General features: G+C 36.6%; 1 protein-coding gene and 1 pseudogene across 14 annotated transcripts in view; both read right to left on the reverse strand.

Moving 5' to 3' along the window:
- Positions 1 to 25,031, reverse strand: part of BCAS3 (BCAS3 microtubule associated cell migration factor) — a 482,840-nt gene that overhangs the window by 439,357 nt on the left and 18,452 nt on the right. For all 14 annotated transcript variants that reach the window (XM_031467999.2, XM_031467998.2, XM_031467997.2 and 11 more), the window contains exon 5: positions 24,737 to 24,843. In XM_031467999.2, coding sequence (XP_031323859.1) covers positions 24,737 to 24,843 — 107 coding nt within the window. The remainder of the gene's footprint in view (positions 1 to 24,736; positions 24,844 to 25,031) is intronic.
- Positions 3,158 to 6,381, reverse strand: LOC105097838 (cyclin-I-like; annotated as a pseudogene).

Below are 25,031 nucleotides of genomic sequence, written 5' to 3' on the forward strand. Positions count from 1 at the left end.
AGGTTTCTTTAAAAGAGCTCACTGAAAATGGCAAAGAATCTCAGAGATGCCGGTTTTATTGATCCTGACAAGAATTACCAGGAGCTCTAAGTCCACTTTTAAACCAACAATAATAATAAATGCAAGGGTAGAACTACAAGGAAGGAGTGTACCAAGCAACGTTCCAACTTCCTGGCAACTGCGGTAACTTGGGGAGAGGAGCAAACAGGGAGGAAACCTCTCCAATAGCTCCTCATGGGTCTCTGCCTTTGTTCTTACTGGCATTTTAATTTCTGATGACAGACTTTTGTTGTTTGGAGCATAAACCGGACGTACCAGTTTGGAGGCACAATAAGGAGAACAAAGAATGATTTGTTCACACCGCAGGAAAAAAATCTTTTCCAACCATAGAAAATAGCTTTCGCATGGTGAAAATATGCAAATTACATACCAAACCAAAAAGGGGGGTGGGGGAGTACAAGTTTAGAATCTCACAACTCAGTCTAAGGCAAAAGGAAATTATAACAGCGAGACAATCATACACAGAGAGAAAAGGCTGTAACAGTTGTGGGAGCGCTCTATAACTGCTTTTAGAGAAATCTAAAAACATATGAAGTTCATCCAGCCCTCACGACCCAACTTGTTTCTCAAACCCTGATAACTTTTCAAAGGCATCTGACTGCAAAACTAAAACTCAATCAAATACAAAGGACAATAACAATGCTCTACAGCGACATACAGTTTGGACAAGAGTACATATTTACAGCCTCAACTTCCCTTTTAGACACTGGTCACATGGAGAAATTGTGGTCTGCAATTGATTCTTTTCAGCATACTTTATTGAAAGATAACAAACAGAGAAATAATACATAATCTAAGGTATATGTACAGCTTGATGAATGTTCAATGATAATACACCTCTGTTACCAGCACAGACATCAAGAAATAGAACATTATGGATACTCAGAGCTCCCTCCACACCCCATTCCGTTCACAAACCCAACTCAAGAATAACCATAAACACTATCTTGACTTAAAGCTTTACATAAGTTTTACTTGTTCAGTTTTAGGTAAATGGCATCCCATATCGTGCACTCTCTTGTGAATAGCTTCTTTCACACATTACATGCCTGTGCAGTTCATCCATATTGTTGCACATGATGGCAGTTTTTTATTTCTGTTGCTATATTGATTTCCACTATATGAAAATACTACAATTTATCCATTCTACTGTTGATGGATTTCTGGGTTGTTTTCGTTTTTGGCTCTTAAGGTGTCAGGAAAAATAACAAAAACAAAAAAACTTTCACATGGGAAAAAGATTACTGTGTAATCTTTCAATGGATTACCAAGAGTTGTCTAGTGGACCCTTTGAGGTTATTTGATTCTGTAAGGATCTGGACCTTTGTCTTGACTGGACTATTTCACAATACCACAAGGTGTAGAAACTGATAGTAATGCAATCGAATCTTGTCCACAGAAATGCAAATGAATTGTCTGGCAGAGATACAACAGAATTCCACTTGTAAAAAAGATGATTCCAGGCAGTACCTTTTAGTCTCAATAAAATATTAGGTAGGTTTGCATCTCTTAACAAGTCCATTTCAGCATTCCTAATTGCCTATATGGGTTTTTCAGATTCTCCTTTGAATCAGCGATGACAACTTACTTAACATCTCATTAATAAAGTTAAATAAAATCTATGATGTGTTCATTTTGATGTGTCCATGTGAGTGTCATGGTTTTTACTATTTTTAATATAATGTCATAAAGAATATTGCTATGAACATTCTTACACATATCGTTTAGTGAACTTATTTAAGTACGTCTTTGGGGTATTTACTAGTGTAATTGCTTTTGTATTATGAATATGTGCATATTTTGTAGATTTTAACAAAATAGTTTTCTATCGTGATTGTACCAATTTACCAGAGTTAACAGAGTTCTCTACCTGCTCCACATCCTCACCAACAATTAGTGTCTGCCATTCTGGTAAGCATTCAGTGGGATTCTCACTGTGGTTTTAATCTGCATTTTCTTTATCACTAAGGAGGTTGCTTGAACAACCCTTTCATATGCTTATTGGAATTTAGTTATGAATAGTCTAATACTCTTGCCCAACACAGTTGCCTGATTCTAAGAAACGATGGATTTAAATCTATTATGCACAGTGATGAAATACATAAATCAGTCTCCTTTGGAAAAGCAATGCTGCCTCAAACTGAGTATATAAACAACCTTTATCGCAGTGGTCCTCTATCAGGGCACATGATGTAAGACTTCTGTCCTGAAGGGTCCTCAATTTCCAGCACTAGGTTTGATGAACAATACAGAATATGAACGAGATTCGAGAACTCATTGCAGCAGCTCTGGAAAAAAGTAGAGCTTTCTGGTGCAGTGTACTGTATATATGTATTTACATGCAATATAATGTGTATGTGCAGTTGGACTGTGATAATCCCATCTAATAAAATTGAAAAAGGAAAAAAAAAAAAGTAGAGCTTTCTGTACCTAACTGAATTCATATCTTAATTCCAAATCCAGTAATGAACAATCTCTCCCCTTTACTAAGGTATGATGGTTGAGTTATAACAAAATGATATCCCTTGAAGTCAAAAAATGTTAATTTGTAACAATTCATACAAAAACAGTCAAAGCAAATTTAGTCCCTTTTAAAGATAGGAAACATACAAAAATTATCTTTCTCCTATTACTCAAGCAGTTCAAAAACAAAAGATATGACTAGTAGTTCTTCTTCCTGATCAATACTTTAACAAGCTTTAATCTCTAAAATAAATTAATTAAAAAGAGCATTAATTTACCTATTTTTCAAAATGGCTATATCATACACAGTAGATCAGTTTTAGACTGGAAATACAGATTAAAGGACCAAGCCACTAGACATGAAAGACATCAGAAAAAGAATTCCTCTTGTTTATCTTAAGCACATCCTAACTTTCAAAGATATCTTTCACGTCTGAGTTCTCCAGACAAGTAATGCCTCTGGTTCCACCTAGGAAATCTAACAGAGTAAAAGCAGCCAAGAGGTGGGAGCCTGGACATTTTACTCTTTTCCCAAAATCATGGCCTATGGCAACATTGCCAAGTATGTACAATACGCCAGGTCATCAGTTACAAAGATCACCCATCAACAACATCAATGATTCCAACAGTTTATTATAGCAGAAAATAAATTGGACTTGTGTTTATTAACCATACAAATTTGTTAAATCTGAGTTTGTCCTTAAAATAACAGCAGTGACATATCTAACAAAGCAACTGTGTGATTTAAAATATGTAACACATAGTTGGCACTCAAGAGAGAGTTAAATCAAGAAGACGCTAGTTGAATTAATGTACTGATAAATAAATGACTAAGTCTATTTTGGCCTCATTATTCAATCTTAATGGTACTTAGCACAATTTCCCCTTGCCCTACTGTTTTCAAAACATGTTAATACTTAATACCTGAAAATTTGTGATAATACCATGTCATGACACACATTCTGGTACAACTCATTCTGGAACCCACTGGTGAATTACTTCCTAAGCTTTTCAGCTCCCAAGAAAAGGACAACTACCAAGGGGGCCAACAGCACCTCATCTGGGCAGCAGCTCTTAACACATTAGTCCTCACACTCTGGCTCACGATCCAAGCAGTTGCCACTCTCTCTGGCAAATATCCCCCAGTCATTCCAACCTTTCTGTGTTTATATAATGTTTTTACCTGCAAACAGTTATCTTACCATCAGTGATATAAAAACAGCTCACGTAAATTAACAAATGTAGTTATCAATCTTTTCTAATTGTTTCACATGTACCAATCATAGAGACGTAACTGAAATGAAGTTCTTAAAAAGAGCTCTGTGCTTTGTTCTGCTCAATTTTTTTTTAAGGTTAAGGACAAGCTTTATTGCTACCAGAGGCTTTTATCATCAGTACATGGTTCTGACTGCAATACCTTCTTCAGACTGCACAGGGAGCTCAGGATCCCTAAGTCATGAAGAAATATAGGTAGACTGGGGAGGCAGGGGTATTAACTCTTTCGAGAAAATCCTAATAGCTTAACATAAAACTAGGGCACTGAATTCAGTAATTACATACTACAGATCCAAATCATAGAGCTGCCCCAACATCTAGTCAGTCTCTCCTACTGATTATAAATGAGTGAATTGATCAGTTATCCAAAAAAAAAAAAAAAAATCAATTTCAGCTGTTACAGAACATATTTCTTTGGTGACACCAGGATATATTAACTTTATCAAATTCCTTTATACGAATGTCAAAAATGCTTTCAACAAATCTAAGTGTCCTAATCACATGCCACTTTTAAGCTTCAATTTAAAATAAACAAAAATGAAAATAATTTTGTTTCCAAACTCTAGAAATTGAAAGGAGACAAACAAATCAACATGGTAATGGGGAGTCCTTTTTTATAACTTCTTCTCATTCATAAGGCAATTCTGAAGTACCTTTTCCAGATTAATTTGAATTTGAATCATGGATTAAACAGGGCTGTTACACAAATAATTTGTTCACTAAATTGCTAAAAAAAATTTGAGGGTTTCCTCATCAGTGGAAGTCAGGAGAAGATCAACATGCATAAAATTCAGTAAGTATTCAAAGCAGCAGCAAGTAAAAGCAAGATGAAAATTAAATCAGGATTCTGGGACAGGGTTTGCTAGCTAGGAATTCTGCAACTTAAAAAAAAAATACTGAATTTCTGACACAGGGTAATCTACATCACATTTAAGCAGAGAAAAGGGTGGAACTGACACACTACAAACAAATTTTTTAGTTAAAAAAATTTTTCAATCTTGAATTTTACACTGTTTTTGGTCTTTATGTGCTTAAATAATGTTGAATTATAATTAGCCATACAAATAAATTTTTTTTTTCTGGCTCATTTCAAATCAGCCTGATAAGGTATACACCTTTCTATAGCCTCTCCTGGTTTTCCATGTTCCCATTCCCAGAGCAGTAGTCTACCTTAGTTTGCACTTGAAGGTAACACTTGAAGCTACATGACAGAAACAGGCTGCAAAGGTGGACAAGGGGAAGCATGTCCCTCTTGCCTTGATAAATCAGTGCCATACACAGAACGCACATTTTCTGAAGCATTATCTTCACTACAGAGCCATTTGATCTCATCGTAGAAGGCGTTCACTTTCATTTCCTCTACTTTGCATTCAGCAGAGGTATGCTTGCACCCATTCGAGCTGGGAGATGATGGTAGAAGGCTGCTGGACCTCTGACTGGCACTTCTGGTTTGCTGTTGTCCTTGGAGAAATCTGGGCCTGGGGCAGAGGAGGGATGTAATCTGAACACTCCTTTGTCACTGGTCACCAGGGCATGCTTGAGGGAACAGTAGACATAAACGGAATTTAGAGGCAGGGAGGACTGCAGAGTAGAAAGGTGATGTGCCATGGCTCCCGACAGCGGGTCAGCTGGGAGCTATCCATCTGTGCTTTCTGAAGCAGTTCAATTCTAAGAGCAAGCCAATCAGGAATGAGTTTCTCAATTTCCAGACTAATCATGGCCAGAGCAAGCATGGATCCTTTGAATTGCAGAAGTTGGTTGCAGGCCATACAGTGAAGTAGTTGCTTGGTGAGGACAGCCAAATGTTGAGATGAGCTCAGTTTGGGCAAACTAAAAAGTAACTGAGGCCTAGTTGACACTGCAATGGCATGGAAAATGTGAAGAAAATCCAGTGGTGTGGCTGTGTGAAGATCCCAGTTCAGCTTATCCAGAATAATTCTCTCCATCCTCAGAATTTCAGATCAAGAACATCCACAGAAACTATCTCTTGCCAACACCTTCAGTACTGGAATTCTCTCATCCTCCTCAACAGTCTTGGCAGCCAGGAAAAAACAGCTGATTGCACTACAACTCAAGTGTTTTGGGTGGGCCTTTACAGTAGTTAAGAATCTGTGCAAAAGACTACTAGCCACTGCATATGTTTCTGGGTAAAGACTGAATTGGTACTTGAGTTTGGCCAGCCACTGAATCACTTCATCTCTCTGGGATGGAGAAACATTCTGATTTGTAGGCACTTTTGGCACATTCACCTGCTTCCCTAGGGACTGCCTTTCCCAACAGGAAAGACAGTCTCTGGTTTTCCAAAGGCCCTGGAAACTTCATGATATCCTTTGGATCTTCCTGCCACCCACTTGATGTAGCTACCTTCTTCTCCTCTTCCTCCTCCTCCTCCTCCCCGGCAGAGCTGTAGGCCTCCCAGAGGTGACGCGGGGTCATCCGGGGGCCCGTTACCACCTCACTTTCCTCAGCGCGCAGCAGAGGGGCGCACGGGACGAGGATGAGGCCGCCTGAGGAAGGAGAAGAAGGGGACCGGGGCCGGAGGGCGCGGGCGCGGGACGCACAGCTGCGGCCGGCGGGTCGGGCAGCGAATTAGTTCCGTGACGCCCCTGGACCTGAGGCCGCCGCCGCTTGTGCCCGGGTGGGGACAGGGTTCCCTCTCGCCATCGGCGGCGCGGGCCGGGGAGAGGTGGGGGGTGAGGCCGGATCTGCCCCTGCCCGTGGGAAGCGCCTCCAAGGGGAAATGGTGAAAGGGAGGGGAAGGGAGAAAAGGAGGGTGGGGGAGGAAGAGGAAAGAGGGCAAAAAAAAAAAAAAAAAAAAAAAAAAAAGGAAGGGGAAAGGGGGGGGGGATTTTAAAACGCGAGACAGAGGCGCTGCCGCGTCCGCTCGCGGGGGAAGGCTGGGGAGGCAGGGGTCTGCTCAATTTTTAAGTAAACCTAAATCTGCTTTAAAAAGTCTGTTAATGTTTACTTACATATATATGGAAAAAGTGAAAATTTCATAAATACATTTTAACCCTCCTTGATAACCGCCCACCCCCAAAAAAATACGGATAAAAGGCAAAAATACAGAGAGATGGGGGGATGAAGGGACAGACAGCCTTTTTTTTTTTTCCCCTAATGGAGGTACTAGGGATTGAACCCAGGACCTCAGGCATGCTAAGCACGGGCTCTACCACTGAGCTATTACCCTCTCACCATGATAAGGTCTTATACTAAAGAATTCAGTTCCTAAAGCAACACAAAAGCCTCATTCGGTCTATTTAAATAAATAAGTATGTAAGTTACACTTCGCTAACTTTCACATTAAGTAATCATATAGACAACAGAAATGAACTGATGAAATTCTTTAAAAAGGAGACTTTCGTGACAGTTTAACTTACAAAGTGACAATAATTTTTTTTAATTAGGGAGAAAAGGTAAATATATATGCATCTATACAATTTTTATAGAAAGGATAAAAATATAAAAAAAGAGAGATAGGTGAAGGACAGGGAGGTGTCATCTTATTCTAAAGTATTCAGTTCCTAAGCAACAGAAGAATGGCACCTCGCCACGTGAGTGGTTATCATAACTACAAAGCAAGCTCTCTCTGGAGTCGCCAATCTGATGATATATTTTCATTTCAGACATAAGGAAACAAAGAAAACTACTCCCTTAAAATGACCAGATCAAAGAGGCATCAGAATCTCCTATTAATAAACTGTATTCAAGAACAGTTTTTAAACTCAGGCCTTTTTTCTCGAACAAGTCACAGTCACTGCCAGGGGGTTATTTTATGTGCTGTAGTTCTGCTCCAACAATTTCAAAAACTCAAGATAGCACAGTTTGAGGAAAGCACTCCTAATGGTAAAAAGTAATTCTTTTGAAAGCTCCTAAAAGTAGGAGAAAGAAGGGGATAAGTTTTTTGTTTTATTTTTGCCTAGCTAACCACAAATGATTCAGTTAATGTCAGAGTGTCAGTATCTCTGTAACCTACTCTGTATGCCATCAAGAAAAAAAAATGTAAACCACAAAAACCACCTAAAACGCATATTTGTGAGGACTAACAACTTATAGAACAGATATTTGCTAACCACATAAAGCAGACGGCAACCAAGTCAGTATTTTGGTCTTGACACTAAATTCAAAATACAAAACTTGAGGCAAGAAGGAAGTGAGTTTCAAGAACAATATGAAAACCGCAGAACATAAATAATGAACGGAACTTGTAATCATATCTTCATACTTCCAAATTTTTACACACATAGAGCGGAATATTTTAAGGCAACTATAACCTTTTCCCCTCAGCCTGATTTTTGAAAGGAAGATCAAAGAAAAGCAGTTTAAGGTCACACGTTCCTCCGGTTATGCAACGCAGATTTAGACATTACACTTCAAAACCCCAGCCGTTACTAAAGCACCACCAAACCAAATACCATTCCAGAGCTTTGAAGCAGCCCTAATGGTATCTTCCATTTGCAAGTAACACTTCTGTAGTCAAAAGATCTTACTCAGGGTAGATGTTAATGTAAAACCACTCAGACTACACAGACACACACGCCTAGAGGCAGACTGGAAGGTGTTCAGAAGTCAATGTAACACCATCACAGAGAGTGTCAGCCTAGCAGCTGTCATAAACACTTCGTAATCACTCAGACACACGAACTGGATTCCCTTGAACTCGTTATTTCATTCCGTGCCGAATACATGTCCAATAGAAAAGGGAAAGAGAGAAAACCGCGCTACAGATAAGCCAATTTTGGCTTATAGCTTTTTCCACTTTTAAAAGAATGACTTTGTCATGTTTTACTGGTATTGTAAACCTATCCTGATATAATCTGTTGATTGAAGATAGTTTTGCAACAGCTATCTAACCAAAGAGAAAATGATTATATCAAAAAAGCCTAAGGTTTTTCTTCTGTAAAAGAGATATCATACAAACTTGTAAGATTGATAAGATGATAAAAAATAACTGATAACACCAAAGGTAGCAGGAAATGGAGCAACTAGAACTCAGATGTCGTGGATGGAAGTGCGTAATGGTATAACCTCTTTGGAAAACTCCAGGTAATTTCTAATAAAGTTAAATACATGCCTAACCCAATTCTACTCCTAGGTTTGTAACCAGAAATAAAGTACATATATCTACAATTATGTTCACAGGAGCTTTATTCACTATGGCCAAAAGCCAGACACACAAATGCTCATCAAAAGGAGAACAGCTTAAAAAACAGAAAAACAAAGAAACTGTGATATAGTCAATCCTTGGAATAAAACAAAGTAATGGGAAAAAAATTAAAAATATAAAGTACTGCAAAATGCAACAACATGGATGAATCTAAAAAAGACACAGTATGAAAGACAGACACAAAGCAGCACATCCTGTGTACCTCTATATGAAATTCAATGTGAGGCAAAGCTAAGCTACAGTCAGAATCATGACTGCCTTACTGGGGGGGAGGGGGGAGTAAATACTGAGTTGGTAAGAAAAATGCTCCACATTTTGTTCTCAATGGCAGTTTCACTTATGTGTGCTTACACACACCTACATAACTTATATTAACTTTTAAACACACAATCATCAAACCATAGGCTTGGGATCTAGACTATGGTATGTATGCTGTATCTTAATTTTTGAAAACTTATCTGTCATAAATAAACTGCAGCACCTCCAGACAATGGAGTATTAGCCAGCACTAAAAACAAGTGAGCTATCAACACAGGAAAAGACATGAGGGAAACTTAAATGCATATTACTAAGTGAAAGAAGCTAAAAGAGCAACTGTATGGAATCATATCATATGATTCCAACTCCCTGGCATTCTAGAAAGGTAAAACTACAGGAACAGTAAAAAGATCAGGGTTTGCCAGGGGAGGGAGTACAGAAGATTTTTAGAGCAGGGCATATGCAGAGGACAGAGGATATTTAGGGCAGTGAGAGCATTCTGAATGATGCTATAATAGTGGGTACATGTCATCATACATCTGTCAAAACCCATAGAATGTACAACACCAAAAGTGAACTCTCATGTAAGTCGAGGACTTTAAGTGATAAAGACGTGTCAGAGTAGGGTCACTGATTCTAACAATCTACCACTCTGATGTGGAATGTTGACAGTAGGGAGGCTGAGGGCTTGTGGAGGCAAGAAGTACATGGGACCTCTCTGTACCTTCCTCTCAATTTTGCTATGAACCTAAAACTGCTCTAAAATATATAGTCTTTTTTTTTTCAGGCACTTATCAAAGAAGCTGAGCTGGTTAAATATGAGATTCAATTTTTTTCATCTGTAAAATGGGAAAGCACTAACTAGTAAAATTGACAGGACAGTATGACAATAATAGGCAATATGCTAAAAATAATGTGTGGCATATTCTGATCATTAAAAAAAACAGTCGTTACTATTTATATTAATATTATGAAACTCCACTCTGCAGCACAAGTGTCAAAACTCCCCCAGGCATCCCATCACTACTCAGCTCTCTATTCAGAACATCCACAGAAACACTCATCACATGGGCCAGAGTTTCTCAGCACTACAGATGTTTTGGACTGAACAATTCTTTGCTGTGGGAGGTTGTCCTGTACATTGTAGGATGTTTAGCAGCATCTCTGGCTTTTACCCAGTAGATGCCAGTAGCAACTCCTAATGGTGACAATAAAAAATGTCTCCAAACATAGACAAACATTTCCTTGGGGGCAAAACGCCTCACATTTGAGAAGCACTAACATAGACTGCAATTATGTAGTAACATTTTGCATAAATAAAATACGATCTCCTCAAGGCAGGGCTCAGGCCTCAGTTACATTTCTATCTCTTATTATGTGGCACAAACCCTGAAGTTTCAGTGTGGCTGAATGGGAAAATGGTGATTCTGTTAATTAATAAAAATGGGATTTTAGAGGGGTGGAGTATATAGCTCAGTGGTAGAGTGTGTGCTTAGCATGCACAAAGTCCTGGGTTCAATCCCAGTATCTCTAATAACCAAAAAAAAAAAAAAAGAGAGAGAGAGAGAGAGAGAGAGATTTTAGGAAGAACAGATAGATTGTGAATAGAACGGAATAAGAGCAAACAGCAAAAGATTATGAAACTTAGCTTGGATCTTTCTGAAATTGAGTCTCTAACACTTGGATGAAAATATCCAACAAAAGATTGAAATCCTGAAACACATTTATTAAACATACATACACATACATAAATACATATGTAAATACACACACATACATACAACGAACTGCCAATGTACCTGACAACACATGTTCAAAGACCATTAAGACATGATCATAGTTCTAGAGAGGTTTACAAAAAAATTCTCCCAACTACTAATGTAAAATCAAGATTCCCAGAAAATATTAAAACTCAGACAAAATGAATCAAAAACTAGGAAATCAGAAATTCTTAAAAAAAAAAAATTCTTGGGAGAGGGTATAGCTCAGTGGTAGAGTGTGTGCTTAGCATGCACGAGGTCCTGGGTTCAATCCCCAGTGCCTCCTCTAAAAATAAATAAATAAATCTAATTACCTCCCTCCACCAAAAAAGTAAAAAATAAAAAATGTCAAAAAAAAAAAAAAAAAAGTCCCCTGAAAACTAAAATTTCCTATTATCTCATTCTTCCCATCAGGAAAAAAGATGAAAAAACTGATTATTGACAACTTTATCAACTTAAATGAGTATTAAGGCAAAGAACAGGAAACAATAATGGATAGCACTTTAATAATTTTATTTCAATATCTTTAAAAAGATAATTTCAGTTCTTACAATTCTTACTAAGATGTGTGTATGTATGAGTGTTTGTATATATATAAAATCCCTTATATGTATGTGTCTATATTATATATAGATGTATAGATATATAATAGAGAGAAAAAGAGAGGGAGAGAAAGAGAGAGAGGGAGAGAGGGAGAAAGAGAATCCTCAGTATTCTTAACTACACACAACTTTTCCCATCAAATTATATGTATTTAAACCAGCAGTTTCAACCAGTATTTTCTCTGGAGTTGTGGTTCTCAACCAGAGGGTGTTTGGCAATGTCTGGAGACATTTTTAATTGTCACAAGTAAGGGAGTTGCTCTGGGCACCTAGCAGATGGAGGCCATAGCTGTGGCTACATATCCTACAGTGGACTGGCCCTCATAACGAAGAACCTTCTGGTCCAAAATGCCAATAATGGCAAGAATGAGTCACAACCATACATAAGCCGACCAACTCTCTAAACCAGAAATGTACACCTAAAGAAAGAAGATAAAAAAGCCAATGTGAACGATGCACACTCTGTGTAGCTGCAAATAATCCCCAGGCCAGAGCTAAAGAATATTCATATACGGTCAATTAAAAAGAAAAGGGACTGTGCTTCAAGATTGATCATTGTATCTGCAGAGGAAAATCTGATTGGGTTCATAGCCTGTGAATCCATCCAGAGAAAGTTCAAAACAGGCCAAATGAGCATAAATTAAGGTGTCACTAGATCAATTATATCTAAATAAAACTGGAAAAGACAAACAGGAAAATTTTTTAAAAATCAATGTCAATGTCCTGGTTTTGATATTGTACTACAGTTTATGTAAAATGTCACTTCTAGGGGAAGCCAAGAGAAGTGTACCCAGGACTCTAAATAATATTCTGTAACCTCCCATGAGTCTGTAATTATTTCAAAATTAAAAGGTTTTAAAAATCAATTCAAAAATAGACCAAGAAAAAAAAAAAACGCAGCGATGGCAAAAATTATATGGTGGGGAAAGAATGATTCTTTCAGGAAATGGTGCTGAATCACTTAGCATCTTTTTTTTTAAATTTTTTTCATTCAAAAAAGCTTTGGCCCTACATCATACCATACATAAGAAATTTCAAAAGGATTATAAGCCTAAAGGTAATAACAACCTTCTAAAAGAAAACACAGGACAATATTTACAAGGCCTTAGAGTAAACAAGAATACAAAAGGCACTAACAATAAAATAAACCACTTAAAATGTGATCTGGGTTTCTTTCATCAAAGACAACATTAAGAAAGTAAAAATGTAAGAAAACCTATAAAGAAGACCATTAGGACAAATGATGAAATCAGAAAATGAACCGTGGATTACAAAATAGTATTGTATCAAATGTAAATGTTCTGGTTTTGATAATGGCACTATGGTTGTAAAAAATAATGTGCTTATTTGCAGGAAATATACACTGAATTATTTATGGAAAAAGAGGAGCATGACTTCTCCTACTTATAAATGGTTCAGAAAAGAATCTTTACAAATAAAAAAACTGAGAGAATGATAAAGTAAATGGGGCAAAATGTCCTTAATTGGTTAATCTGGATAATGGGTTAACAGGAGTTCCTTGACTAGTTTGAAATTATTACAAAATAAAAGCATCTCTAAAACTCAACAATGAGATCCCAACACATACACACAAGACTGATTAAAATTAGTAAGACTGACAATACCAAGAGCTAATGAGAACACGGAGCCAATCAAACTTTCACACATTTACTGGTGACAGTACAGGTTGGGGAAACCATTTTGGAAAACTGCTTCGCAATATCTACTAAAGTTCAACATACACCTACACGATGACACAGCAAACGCACTCCTAGCTCTATACTCAAGGGAAATGGGTGCAGCATATATCCGCCAGGAAACATACAAAAATGTTCAGAACAGCTTTATTTATAATACTCAAAAACTGGAAACAACAAAAACGTCTATCAGTTGTATAATGGACTTTTTAAAAATGTGTTCTATTCATGACAAAATACAATACACCAAAAAGAGGAACAAATTACTGACACCCACAATAACGTGAAAGAATCTCATAGTCACATTGTTAAAAGAAGCCAGATACAAAACAGATTGGATTATCTATGATGATACATACATATCTATATATATGTATTTTTTTTTTTAATGAAGTTAAAGAACGAAAAAACCTAGGTTCTGGTGATGGAAGTCAGAACAGTGGCCACTTGGAGTTACAAGGGCAGTACTGACAGCAAAGCAGCATGAGCGACTCTTCTGAGTTGCTGAAAATATGTTCTCTATCTTAATCTGGGTGGTGTCCAGGTCATACACGTACACAAAAATTCAGTCTGTATACTTGAATCTGTACACTTTACTGTATTTAATATATTCAACAAAATATATAACAAAAGAATTTATAACAAAAGGCTGCCTTCCACAAACTTGTAAGTCATCCTAGGTCCAAAGAATATTTTCTGTTTTAGAGTAGAAAAACATCAAAAATATTTCAAACAATAAAGATCCCAAATAATAAATTTCAAACTCACTTATCAGATCAACAAAAGTCACAAAAAGCCACTATTAAAATATAGGAAATGTATAAACTTTAGACACAAGAATTCTCTAAGGTGACACCTTAAGAAACATACTCGAGAGGAAAGTATTTTCCCCTATTAACATGGGTTGATTCCAGAAGTTATTTCAACGTCATTCCTCATCTCTGATTTATTCACTCCGTGACACCCAATGCTCTTCCACTGCAGATGACTTAAGAGCCATCCGTTACTTCTCTTTCCAGTAATAAGAGACTGGACCAAACTAAATAAGGCCCTCTTCTCAACAAAGGCAATTTTTTGATTGGGTCCAACTTTCTTCTCTATTGGCCAGTTACCCAAATCACTGACTTTATACTCTTCCCAAATAAAACCCACAAGAATTGTTTCCTGGCTAGCAATCTTGACATGGCAAGGTCTGTTGGCACCCAACTTCTAATAAATAATAGACTAATTGGTATTTACCTCAAATATGTCCTTGTATGTTTTCGCTAAAGTTTTTAGTGTAAAAGTTACACTAAAAGCTTTAGGGCAAATGTTTCCTTTCAAGGGGAACAGCTGTACTTTTCTTAGCTCAATGTGCTAGCGACACCTAGTGTTACTTCACTGCAATATTCTCAACGTTCCAAGAAAACACTTCAAATCGTAAACCTAAAATATAGTTTCATACAATGCAACTCTCATCTTCGAGGTGCTGTAATGAATACATTTTCAAGATTTTTTTTTGAGATACTGAACATTTCAAAAGAGGATGAGAAATATATGTAGCCATTTAAACAGATACCAAAAAAGCACTGGAAAATAAATATCAAGACTTTTTACAAAGGTACTATCTTGGGTTTCCTGCCCATTGAAAAATTCTTGATGAGAACATTTTATTATTTAAACTATGCAACACAGTTTTGCCTCATAAAATTTTTAACATAATGTAAGTCTAAGTCTTAATAGTCAAATTCTATGCCTTCGTAAACTGTGCCATCTTACACACCAGGCAGCACCAGCACCAACTCAAGACCTTTGAAACATCTTTGACTCTTTCTTCTCTTCTTAATCAGTTACCAACACAAGCTTAGGCCCGGCTCTCAACACCTCATGTGAAACTGTCTCATAACGGGCTCATACCCCTTTCTTTTCTTTTCTCCATATTCTCTGCTCATTCCACAGTCGTTGCAAGACCAGTCTTTATTAAATACGGGTTTTGGATTGTATCTCTGTTACACGAAGATCCTTTTTCTTGGCTGAAATGTTAATAAATCCAAATCTTCATCCTGGAATTCAAATCTCCTCCCTGAAACTTCTATATCTCATTCCATATCCAGGGGAACATACAAACACTAAAATGAATGTTAATAATCATAGATATTAATTGTGTTAAATGAAATAATACAGGACTGCGTAATGTCTAAAACACATTCATTGCCATGAACAACTCCTCCTCCAACTGGAGAAGGCCCTGTTGATAGTGCTTGTCAAACCATCTTATGAAGGTCCAGCCACTTAATTTATTTTTTTTTTTAATTTTCATTCTGGCACAGATACTTCTGTAAATGACAAACACATGTTTGGATAATGTACAGCTGGCATCTAACAGTAACAAACATTTCACTGACAACCAACAGTTTGTGAACAGCACCAATCTATGCTCCACAGACTCACTCTTTCCACCCAAATCTGCTCCTTAGCATACCTTTCCAATTTTTATAAGAGGAATGGATGTCCACCTCTGTTCAAAGTCCTCCAACAGGTTCTACAACTCACTTTTTCTTTAAAGGGCAAAAAAAAAAAAAATTGTATAGATAATCCCTAAAAGATATGCAAATGGCCAACAAATACATGAAAAAATGTTTCATGTTATTAGTCATCAGGGACATGCTAATAAAAACCACGAGGTATCACCCATCAGAATGGCTAAAATTAAAAAGATGGGGGTGGGAGTAATAGCTCAGTGGTAGAGCACATGCTTAGCATGCATGAGGTCCTGGGTTCAATCCCCAGTACCTCCACTACTTAAAAAAAAAAAAAGGAATAACATCAAATGTTGGCAAGGATGTAGAACAACTCATACGTGGTTAGGGGAAATGTAAAATGGTACAACTACTTTGGGAAAAAGGAAGTTTGTTATAAAATTAAACACATTCCTACCCTATGAAGCAGCAAATCCACTTTCAGATATTTACCTAAGAGAAATAAATACACACGTTTCCAAAAAGACTTACAGAAGAACCTTCCCAGCAGCTTTATTCGTAAGAGGCAAGAGCTATAAACAGCCAGCCAGCCATCATTAATAGAAGGGATAAACTATGGTAAATTCATACACTGGAATACTGTTCAACAATAAAGGAACAATCAACATGAGTGAATCTCACCAACATTATGTGGAGTGAAAGGAGACTTACACAAAGAGCGCATCCTACGCAATAGTATACAAAGTTCTAAAACAGGCAAAACCGCAGTGGAAAAAAATGAAAACAGTGATTTTTTTTCATGGATGGGGTGGAGGAAAAATTAACCAGGAATAGGCATGAGGGAAATTTCTTGAGTGATAATCATGTTCTCTATCTTGACAGAGATTTGGGTTACCACCCATTTGTCAAAGCTCAGGAAATTTACATAGTGAGATTTCTGTATTATGTGTAAATTTTAAATTAAAACCAAGTCATATATTGAACTGTAGTTAATGATATGCATGCAAAAGTAGTCAGGGGAAAGTACGCTAATGTTTGCAATTTACTATGAAATGCATCAAGTAACACTTACAGGTGGAAATGAAATAAAGCAAGTACAGTAAAATTTTCACCGTACAATCTAGGTGGTGGGTATATGTGTTTTCCCTGTAAAATTGTTTCAACTCTGCTCTATATTCAAGATTTTGAAGTCCTTACAATGGCACAAAGCTCATTTTGTAATCTTTACCTTACAAAGCTCTAGCCCACCACCACCCCTCAGCCACCATCTAGCATTCTTCACCTGCCCATCCAGCTCCACCAATTGCCTCCTTGCTGTTCTTAAATATAGGAAGCATAATCCTATCACTGAGTACTGGCTCTGAATGCTCCTCCCTCAAATAACAAGAAGGATAACTCCTCCACACTTCTGCTCGAAGGGCCTTTGAGAGAGGCTCTCCCAAACCACCCTATATAATATAGCAGCCCACAACATCACCCATCTCGCCATAACACTTACCATCTAGCATGGTACATGTTTATGATCATCTTGCCCACCCTCCAAACCACCTACCCAGAATGGATATTCCACAAGAATAATGGTTTTGCTTTGCTCATTGTCATTTTCCCAGCACCTTGAACAGGGTCTGGCATATAAAAGGCAATCAAATCTTTGCTGAAGGAATGAATTAATAAATGAACAGGGCAAGTAGAACGGCATGTCTTTACAAGAATGCAATTTGGCAAATATATCTAAAGTCTTAGTATATCTACTTTTATTGATCTATCCAAATTACACAATCATAAAGATATTTATCTGTATATTCTTTAAGAAGGAAAAAGCTTAAGAAATCTAAATCAATGTCCAACTGTAGAGAAAACACTTCTACCTCAGAGCCTGACTTTACTGATTGCTGTTCCAACCTTACCATGGCTAACTTCCATGCCACTTCCTTATTACAATCTCTTATTTTTTCTTCACATTACAATTTAAGTTGTCTATTAATTTATTTTTATTCAAATCCATCTCTCCCACTATCCACATTAGAGCAAAGACCATGTCTATTTTGCTCAAAATACATATTTTATCCCAGACTTTCATTGAATAAATGACACTTCTTAAGTTCTCACAGTCCATGGCACCAAGTCAATCTATGTGTAAGACAGGCAGGCAAAAAAAAAATCAAGAATGTAAGCAAGATATTTTTAAATAACTGAAATAAATACTAAGATAACAACAACTAAAAGAATGGAGGGAGTTCAGAAAGGAGGGCAGAATTGCTGTTTTTCTCACATAAAACTATTCGATTTTTAGTCCATGTACATGTATAAATTTGATTTTTTTTAAATTAAGGATTTTAATCAAAGAGCCTATATTTACATTACCAAAAAGAGGCAGTGACATGGTTAGGCACGGGTGGGAACGGGGTCTATTTATCCAGAACGTCAACATAACAAATAATCATTCTTCCTTATGTTACATCAGATGTGTTGAAAGAAGGGGCCTGACAGCTTGGGAAAGCTAGGAGAGGGCGAGTTTCCCTGTGGCCTTCTCAGACACAAAGTGGCAGAGACTGCTCAGTAGAGAAACTATTTCTGCACAGTTCTGCTTCTGGGCTAACTCCACTTAACTATATTCTTAGACATCATTTAAGCCTCGTTCATATTTGTGCACTTAGTAGACAATTTTTTAAATCTTAAAGCAGGACATTTATTTTCATAATCTGAGGCTCACTGGTGGAACAGTTATGTAAAATCAACAAAAAGGAACCCTGTACACAAAACCTGAAGCAAAAACTGAGCTATGCTTTGGACAGGGACTGACTTTCTGCCCACTCGCACTTACTCAAAAGCAAATACGATTTATGGTCTGGAAAGATCCCTAAGAGCCAAAATTCCTTCTAGGTTGACCAGCGTAAGAGCCCCACTGTCGAGCACATGGTAACACTTAAATGATTACTGAATAACTGACTAGTGATAAACAAGTTTCAGAAGGGTTTAGTTAGAGTAATGGGTAACAGTCACCATAGTCTATAAAAGATGAATATATGAAGGCACATCATAACCTTTTACAATGAAAACTGAAATTAAACTGCCATACTACTTGCAGGGCCTATCTTCAGCTATCACAGAGGGGAAGTAATGAAATAGAGAGAGCTTAGATTTGGGCTTTGAAATTGAAGTCAGACAGAACTGGGTTCAAATTCCAATTCCACCTCCTGTAAGTGGTGTGACCTTACCACCTGTAAAGCAGGATAACTTCTCCCTCACAATATACAGATGAGACAGTGTGTGTATAAAGCTCTTTGAACACAGTGAGAGCTCAATCAATGCAAAAGAAAGAGCTTATTTTTCCAAACTGCCTCCTAATTCTTAAAACAGTCCTCATGGGGCTGTACTACATAGTAAACAACTGTTAGTCAAGGAAAATTCCATGGAGATTATTTAAGTCTCTCAAAATATAATCTGGGCATAAGAATTACTTTAAAGAAGTAATTTAAATTACTCAGAAGACCTTTAAGCTACTCAGAGGTAGACACTAGTTAACTTTAAAACTATTAGAAGTGATACCTCTAATTATAACTAAAACAAGAGGGTAGCCTGAGTACCATCAAAGGAATGTGCTCCATCCAGTCTACACCCCTAGCCCACCTAGGGCCAGCCTTCTTGTTAAAGCTATAGCTTCCTCTTTGCCCTTAAGTCTGCCAACAAACAGCGTAATGGATCAAAATGTACTATTAATACGAAAAAGTTTCCTTTACAAAATCTTCTCCTCTGAACAAAACCTAGAAGTATTTCTTTTGGTAGGAGGGGAAAAGAAAAACCAAATTTTAAGTCCCCTGTCCATGCCTTTGGCGTGATACTTAAATTACAAACAACATTGCAGGGCTTTGGAAAAACATGTCAATTACACATCTCCAAAGTCAAAAAGAACAAGGACACTCATTCCATGACATACTAGCAAGATTCATCTATTGCTGCAAAAAAAAAAAAAAAAAAAAAGCTAATTTTTAAAAACAAGAAATATAAAACCCCAAATCCTAAATACCTAGTAATAGGACACATAATTATTATATTAGATGGAATACCAAAGTTCATCATAAGTGACTTATCAAAGGAGAAACAATATTTTTTACTTAAAACATTAAAGAATTACGCAGTTCAATGTGCTCGTTACTTAATAATTCTTAAGCCAAATTTTGTACTCAAGAACATCCTGAATTCCATTAAATTTGAGGTAATATATGTTTGTTTGCATATAAATCCTGTAAGAAGTAACCACATAATAAAATACCTAGGAACAAACCTATCAAAGGAGGCAAAAGACCTGTATTTGAAAAACTATAAGACACTGGTGAAAGAAATGGAAGACAACACAAACAGATGGGAAGATATACCATGTTCATGGATTGGAAGACTTAATATTGTTCAAATGACCATATTACCCAATGTAATCTACAGATTCAATGCCAAGGGCATTTTTCACAGAAATAGAACCAATAATTTTAAAATCTGTATGGAAACACAAAAGACCCCAAATAGCCAAAACAATCTTGAGAAAGAAGAACAGAGCTGGAGGAATCATGCTTCCTAACTTCAGACTATACTACAAAGGTACAGTAATCAAAACAGTATGATACTGGCACAAAAACAGACACATAGATCAATGGAACAGGACAGAAAGCCCAGAAATAAAGCCACTCACTTATGGTCAATCAATCGCAGGAGGCAAGAATATGTAATGGAGAAAAGACAGTCTCTTCAATAAGTGGTACTGGAAAGACTGGACAGCTACATATAAAAGAATAAAATTAGAACATTTACTCACACCATACAGAAAAATAAGTTCAAAATGGATTAAAGTCCTAAATGTAAGACAAGAAACTATAAAGCCCCTAGAAGAAAACATCAGGAGAGCACTCTCTGACATAAATCACAGCAATTTTTTTTTGACTCTATCTCCATAAGCAAAGTAAATAAAAGCAAAAATAAACAAATAGGGCCTAATTAGATTTAAAAGCTTTTTACAAAATAGCACCCAAAGTAATAAAATACCTAGGAATAAATCTAACCAAGGAAGTGAAAGAATTATACACAGAAAACTATAAACCATTGATGAAGGAAATTAAAGAAGACTTTAAAAAATGGGAAGATATCCCATGCTCTTGGATTGGAAGAATCAATATTGTTAAAATGGTCACACTGCCCAAGGCAATCTACAGATTTAATGCAATCCCTATCCAATTACCCAGGACATATTTCACAGAACTAGAACAAATCATAATAAAATTTATATGGAACCAAAGACCTAGAATGGCCAAAGCATTATTGAAGAAAAAGAAAGAGGCTGGAGGAATAACTCTCCCAGACTTCAGACAATACTATAGAGCTACAGTCATCAAGACAGCATGGTATTGGTACAAAAACAGACATACAGACCAATGGAACAGACATATAGACCAATGGAACAGAATAGAGAGCCCAGAAATGAACCCACAAATTTTTGGTCAACTAATCTTCAACAAAGGAGGCAAGAATATACAATGGGATAAATGGAATAAAGACAGTCTCTTCAGCAAATGGTGTTGGGAAAACTGGACAGCAGTATGTAAAGCAATGAAGCTAGAACACTCCCTTATACCATACACAAAGATAAACTCAAAATAGATCAAAGACTTAAACATAAGACAAGCTACAGTAAACCTCCTAGAAGAAAATATAGGCAAAACATTATCTGACATACATCTCAAAAATATTCTCCTAGAACAGTCTACTCAAGCAATAGAAATAAAAGCAAGAATAAACAAATGGGACCTAATGAAACTTACAAGCTTCTGCACAGCAAAGGAAACCATAAGTAAAACAAAAAGACAACCTATGGAATGGGAGAACATTTTTGCAAATGAAACCGAATATATAAGCAGCTGATACGACTTAATAAGAAAAAAACAAACAACCCAATCCAAAAATGGGCAGAAGACCTAAACAGGCAATTCTCCAAGGAAGACATACAAATGATCAATAGTCACATGAAAAAATGCTCAATATCACTAATTATCAGAGAAATGCAAATCAAAACTACAATGAGGTATCACCTCACACCAGTCAAAATGGCCATCATTCAAAAATCCACAAATGACAAATGCTGGAGAGGCTGTGGAGAAAAGGGAACCCTCCTACACTGCTGGTGGGAATGTAGTTTGGTGCAGCCACTGTGGAAAACAGTATGGAGATTCCTCAAAAGACTAGGAATAGACTTACCATATGACCCAGGAATCCCACTCTTGGGCATACATCCAGAAGGAACCCTACTTCAAAATGACACCTGCACCCCAGTGTTCATAGCAGCACTATTTACAATAGCCAAGATATGGAAACAGCCTAAATGTCCATCAACAGATGACTGGATAAAGAAGATGTGGTATATTTATACAATGGAATACTTTTCAGCCATAAAAACCGACAACATAACGCCATTTGCAGCAACATGGATGCTCCTGGAGAATGTCATTCTAAGTGAAGTAAGCCAGAAAGAGAAAGAAAAACACCATATGAGATCGCTCATATGTGGAATCTAAAAAAAACCAAACAAAGCATAAATACAAAACAGAAATAGACTCATAGACATAGAATACAAACTTGTGGTTGCCAAGGGGGCTGGGGGTGGAAAGGGATAGACTGGAATTTCATAATTGTAGAATAGATAAACAAGATTATACTGTATAGCACAGGGAAATATATACAAGATCTTATGGTAGCTCACAGAGAAAAAAATGTAACAATGAATATATATATATGTTCATGTATAACTGAAAAATTGTGCTCTACACTGGAATTTGACGCAACATTGTAAAATGATTATAAATCAAAAAAAGTTAAAAAAAATTTAAAAATTAAAAAAAATAAAAGCTTTTCACAGCAAAGGGGAAACCATGACAAAATGAAAAGACCATCTACTGTATGGGAGAAAATATTTGCAAATGATATGAGCAATAAAGGATTAATATCCAACATATAAACAGCTCATACAACTCAACATCAAAAAACAAACAAACAAACAAAAAAACAACCCAATTAAAAAGTGGGCATAAGAACTGAATAGACATTTTTCCAAAGAGGAGATGCAGATGGCCATCAGGCACATGAAATGATGCTCAACGTCATTTGCTAATCATCAGGGAAATGAGAATCAAAATCACAATGAGGTATCACCTCTCACCTCAGAATGGTTATCATCAAAAAGACCACAAATAACAAGTGTTGGTGAGGATGCAGAAAAAAGGTAACCCTTGTACAAAGGTATACAACAGTTGTTGGGAATGCAAATTGGTGCAGCCACTGTAGAAAACAGTATGGTAGTTTCTCAAAAAAACTAAAAATAGAACTATAATGACTCAGCAATTTCACTTCTGGGTATATATCCTCAAAAAACAAAAACAATAATGTTAAGAGATACATTCAATCCCAATGTTCATAGCAGCATTATTTACAATATAAAGAAACGGAAGCAACCTAAGTGTCCATCAACAGATGAATGGATAAAGAAGATGTGGTACATATAGATAGACAGATACACAGTAAAATATTACTCAGCCATTAAAAAGAATGAAATTTTGCCTCTTGTAACAATATGTATGGACTTAGGGGATATCATGCTAAGTGAAATAAGTCATGCAGAGAAAGACAAATACTGTGTGATATCACTTATATGTAGCATCTAAAAAATAAAACTAGTGAAGATAACAAAAAGGAAACAGACTCACAGATATGGAGAACAAACTAGTGATTACCAGCAGGGAGAGGGTGGGGGGTAGGGGCAAGACAAGGGTATGGGGCTAAGAGGTACAAACTATTATGTATAAAATAAATAAGCTACAAGGATACACTGTACAACACTGCATTTAAAAAGGTACAAATTAAAATTCTATTGGCCCCAAGCTTCCAACTGCAAAATAGCCACACGGTAGAACTTCTGCCAGCCACTACCACCTCCAACCTTCAGGCCATGCCAGACACTGGAACATAAGTACAAACCAAAGTATGCAGTCCCTACCATGCTTCATTGAGCTGTGACCCTACCAGGCCTCTTCCTCTTTTAGCACATTTTATGTCTAGTCATCCCAAAGAATACGTAGTATTTAAGAAGCAAACAGGGACCAATATGAGACAATTTAAAACATTTTTCAAAATTTGGATTTATCCTACATAGATATACAGATATAAAATAATCTTTGTTCAAGTTCATGTATTACATCATTATTTCTAATATTTAAAAAAAAAAAGACAGGAGAGACTTTCAAGTATTTCCAAAAACAGGAAACAAGTTATGTAAATTAAGGAAAATCCAAATAATGGAATTGTTCGCAGCTATAAAATTCTATAGAGAAGCTCTCTGAAAACCGACATTATAAGTAAAAAACAGCAAAGTACAGACTGAGTTGTACAATATGCTCCCTTCTGTTAGGGAAGGGCAGGGTGGGAGAAATATATGCATATGCATTTTTATTTGCATAAAATATAGCTATAAGGATACATAAGAAACTAGAAATCCTGGCTGTTTAAGACAAAGGAAACGGTGCACAAGAGTGGTAGAGTTTTTTACCTGTTTATACCTACTGACTTTTGTACCATGTGAAAGTTTTAACTGATTCAAAACAATGATTCTTTTTTTAAATGATCATTACTTTTTTTGTAAAAGCCTCTTGCAAGCCTGTTTACTCTTCTTCTGTAAAATGCAGAAAAATACAATAATAATATCTACTTAATAGGGGTACTATAATGAGAAATGAGATCTTGTATGTAAAATGATTGCCACAATTCCTGGTCCACTTTATAAAACATTTAAAGCTTCTCTGACTTCCCACTTGCTCGTTACTCCTTGGGCCTTGTAAAGTGATGCGCATATACCAGTCTCTTAGCAACTGCTTGTGAAATAAGTAGATGAGATCTTAAAGTATCGCCAGCTAGCATGCTGAGAAGTATTTTATTTTAGGGATTTAACCATCTTCATACTTACAGGGATGCTCCAGACCTGCATTCCATCACTGTAGCCAATCATAATCAGCAAGGGCGGCTCATTCCCTGTGCTGTGTATTTCATGAAATTCCAGATTTCTTGATGTATCTGCATTAGAATTAACAATGGAACAGGTTAAAGACACAATGTCCATCAAGAAAACATTAATGTTACTAAAGAAACAACATTCATGTTACAAGAAAACTTAATTAATGTTACTGATGTAACAATTGTTTTTCAATTAAAAATACAGAAGTATTGGAAGACATTTAAAAGAAAGTGAACGGGAAGCTGAA

Source organism: Camelus dromedarius, chromosome 16 (genome assembly GCF_036321535.1).
Source record: "Camelus dromedarius isolate mCamDro1 chromosome 16, mCamDro1.pat, whole genome shotgun sequence".
NCBI classification, from domain to species: domain Eukaryota; kingdom Metazoa; phylum Chordata; class Mammalia; order Artiodactyla; family Camelidae; genus Camelus; species Camelus dromedarius.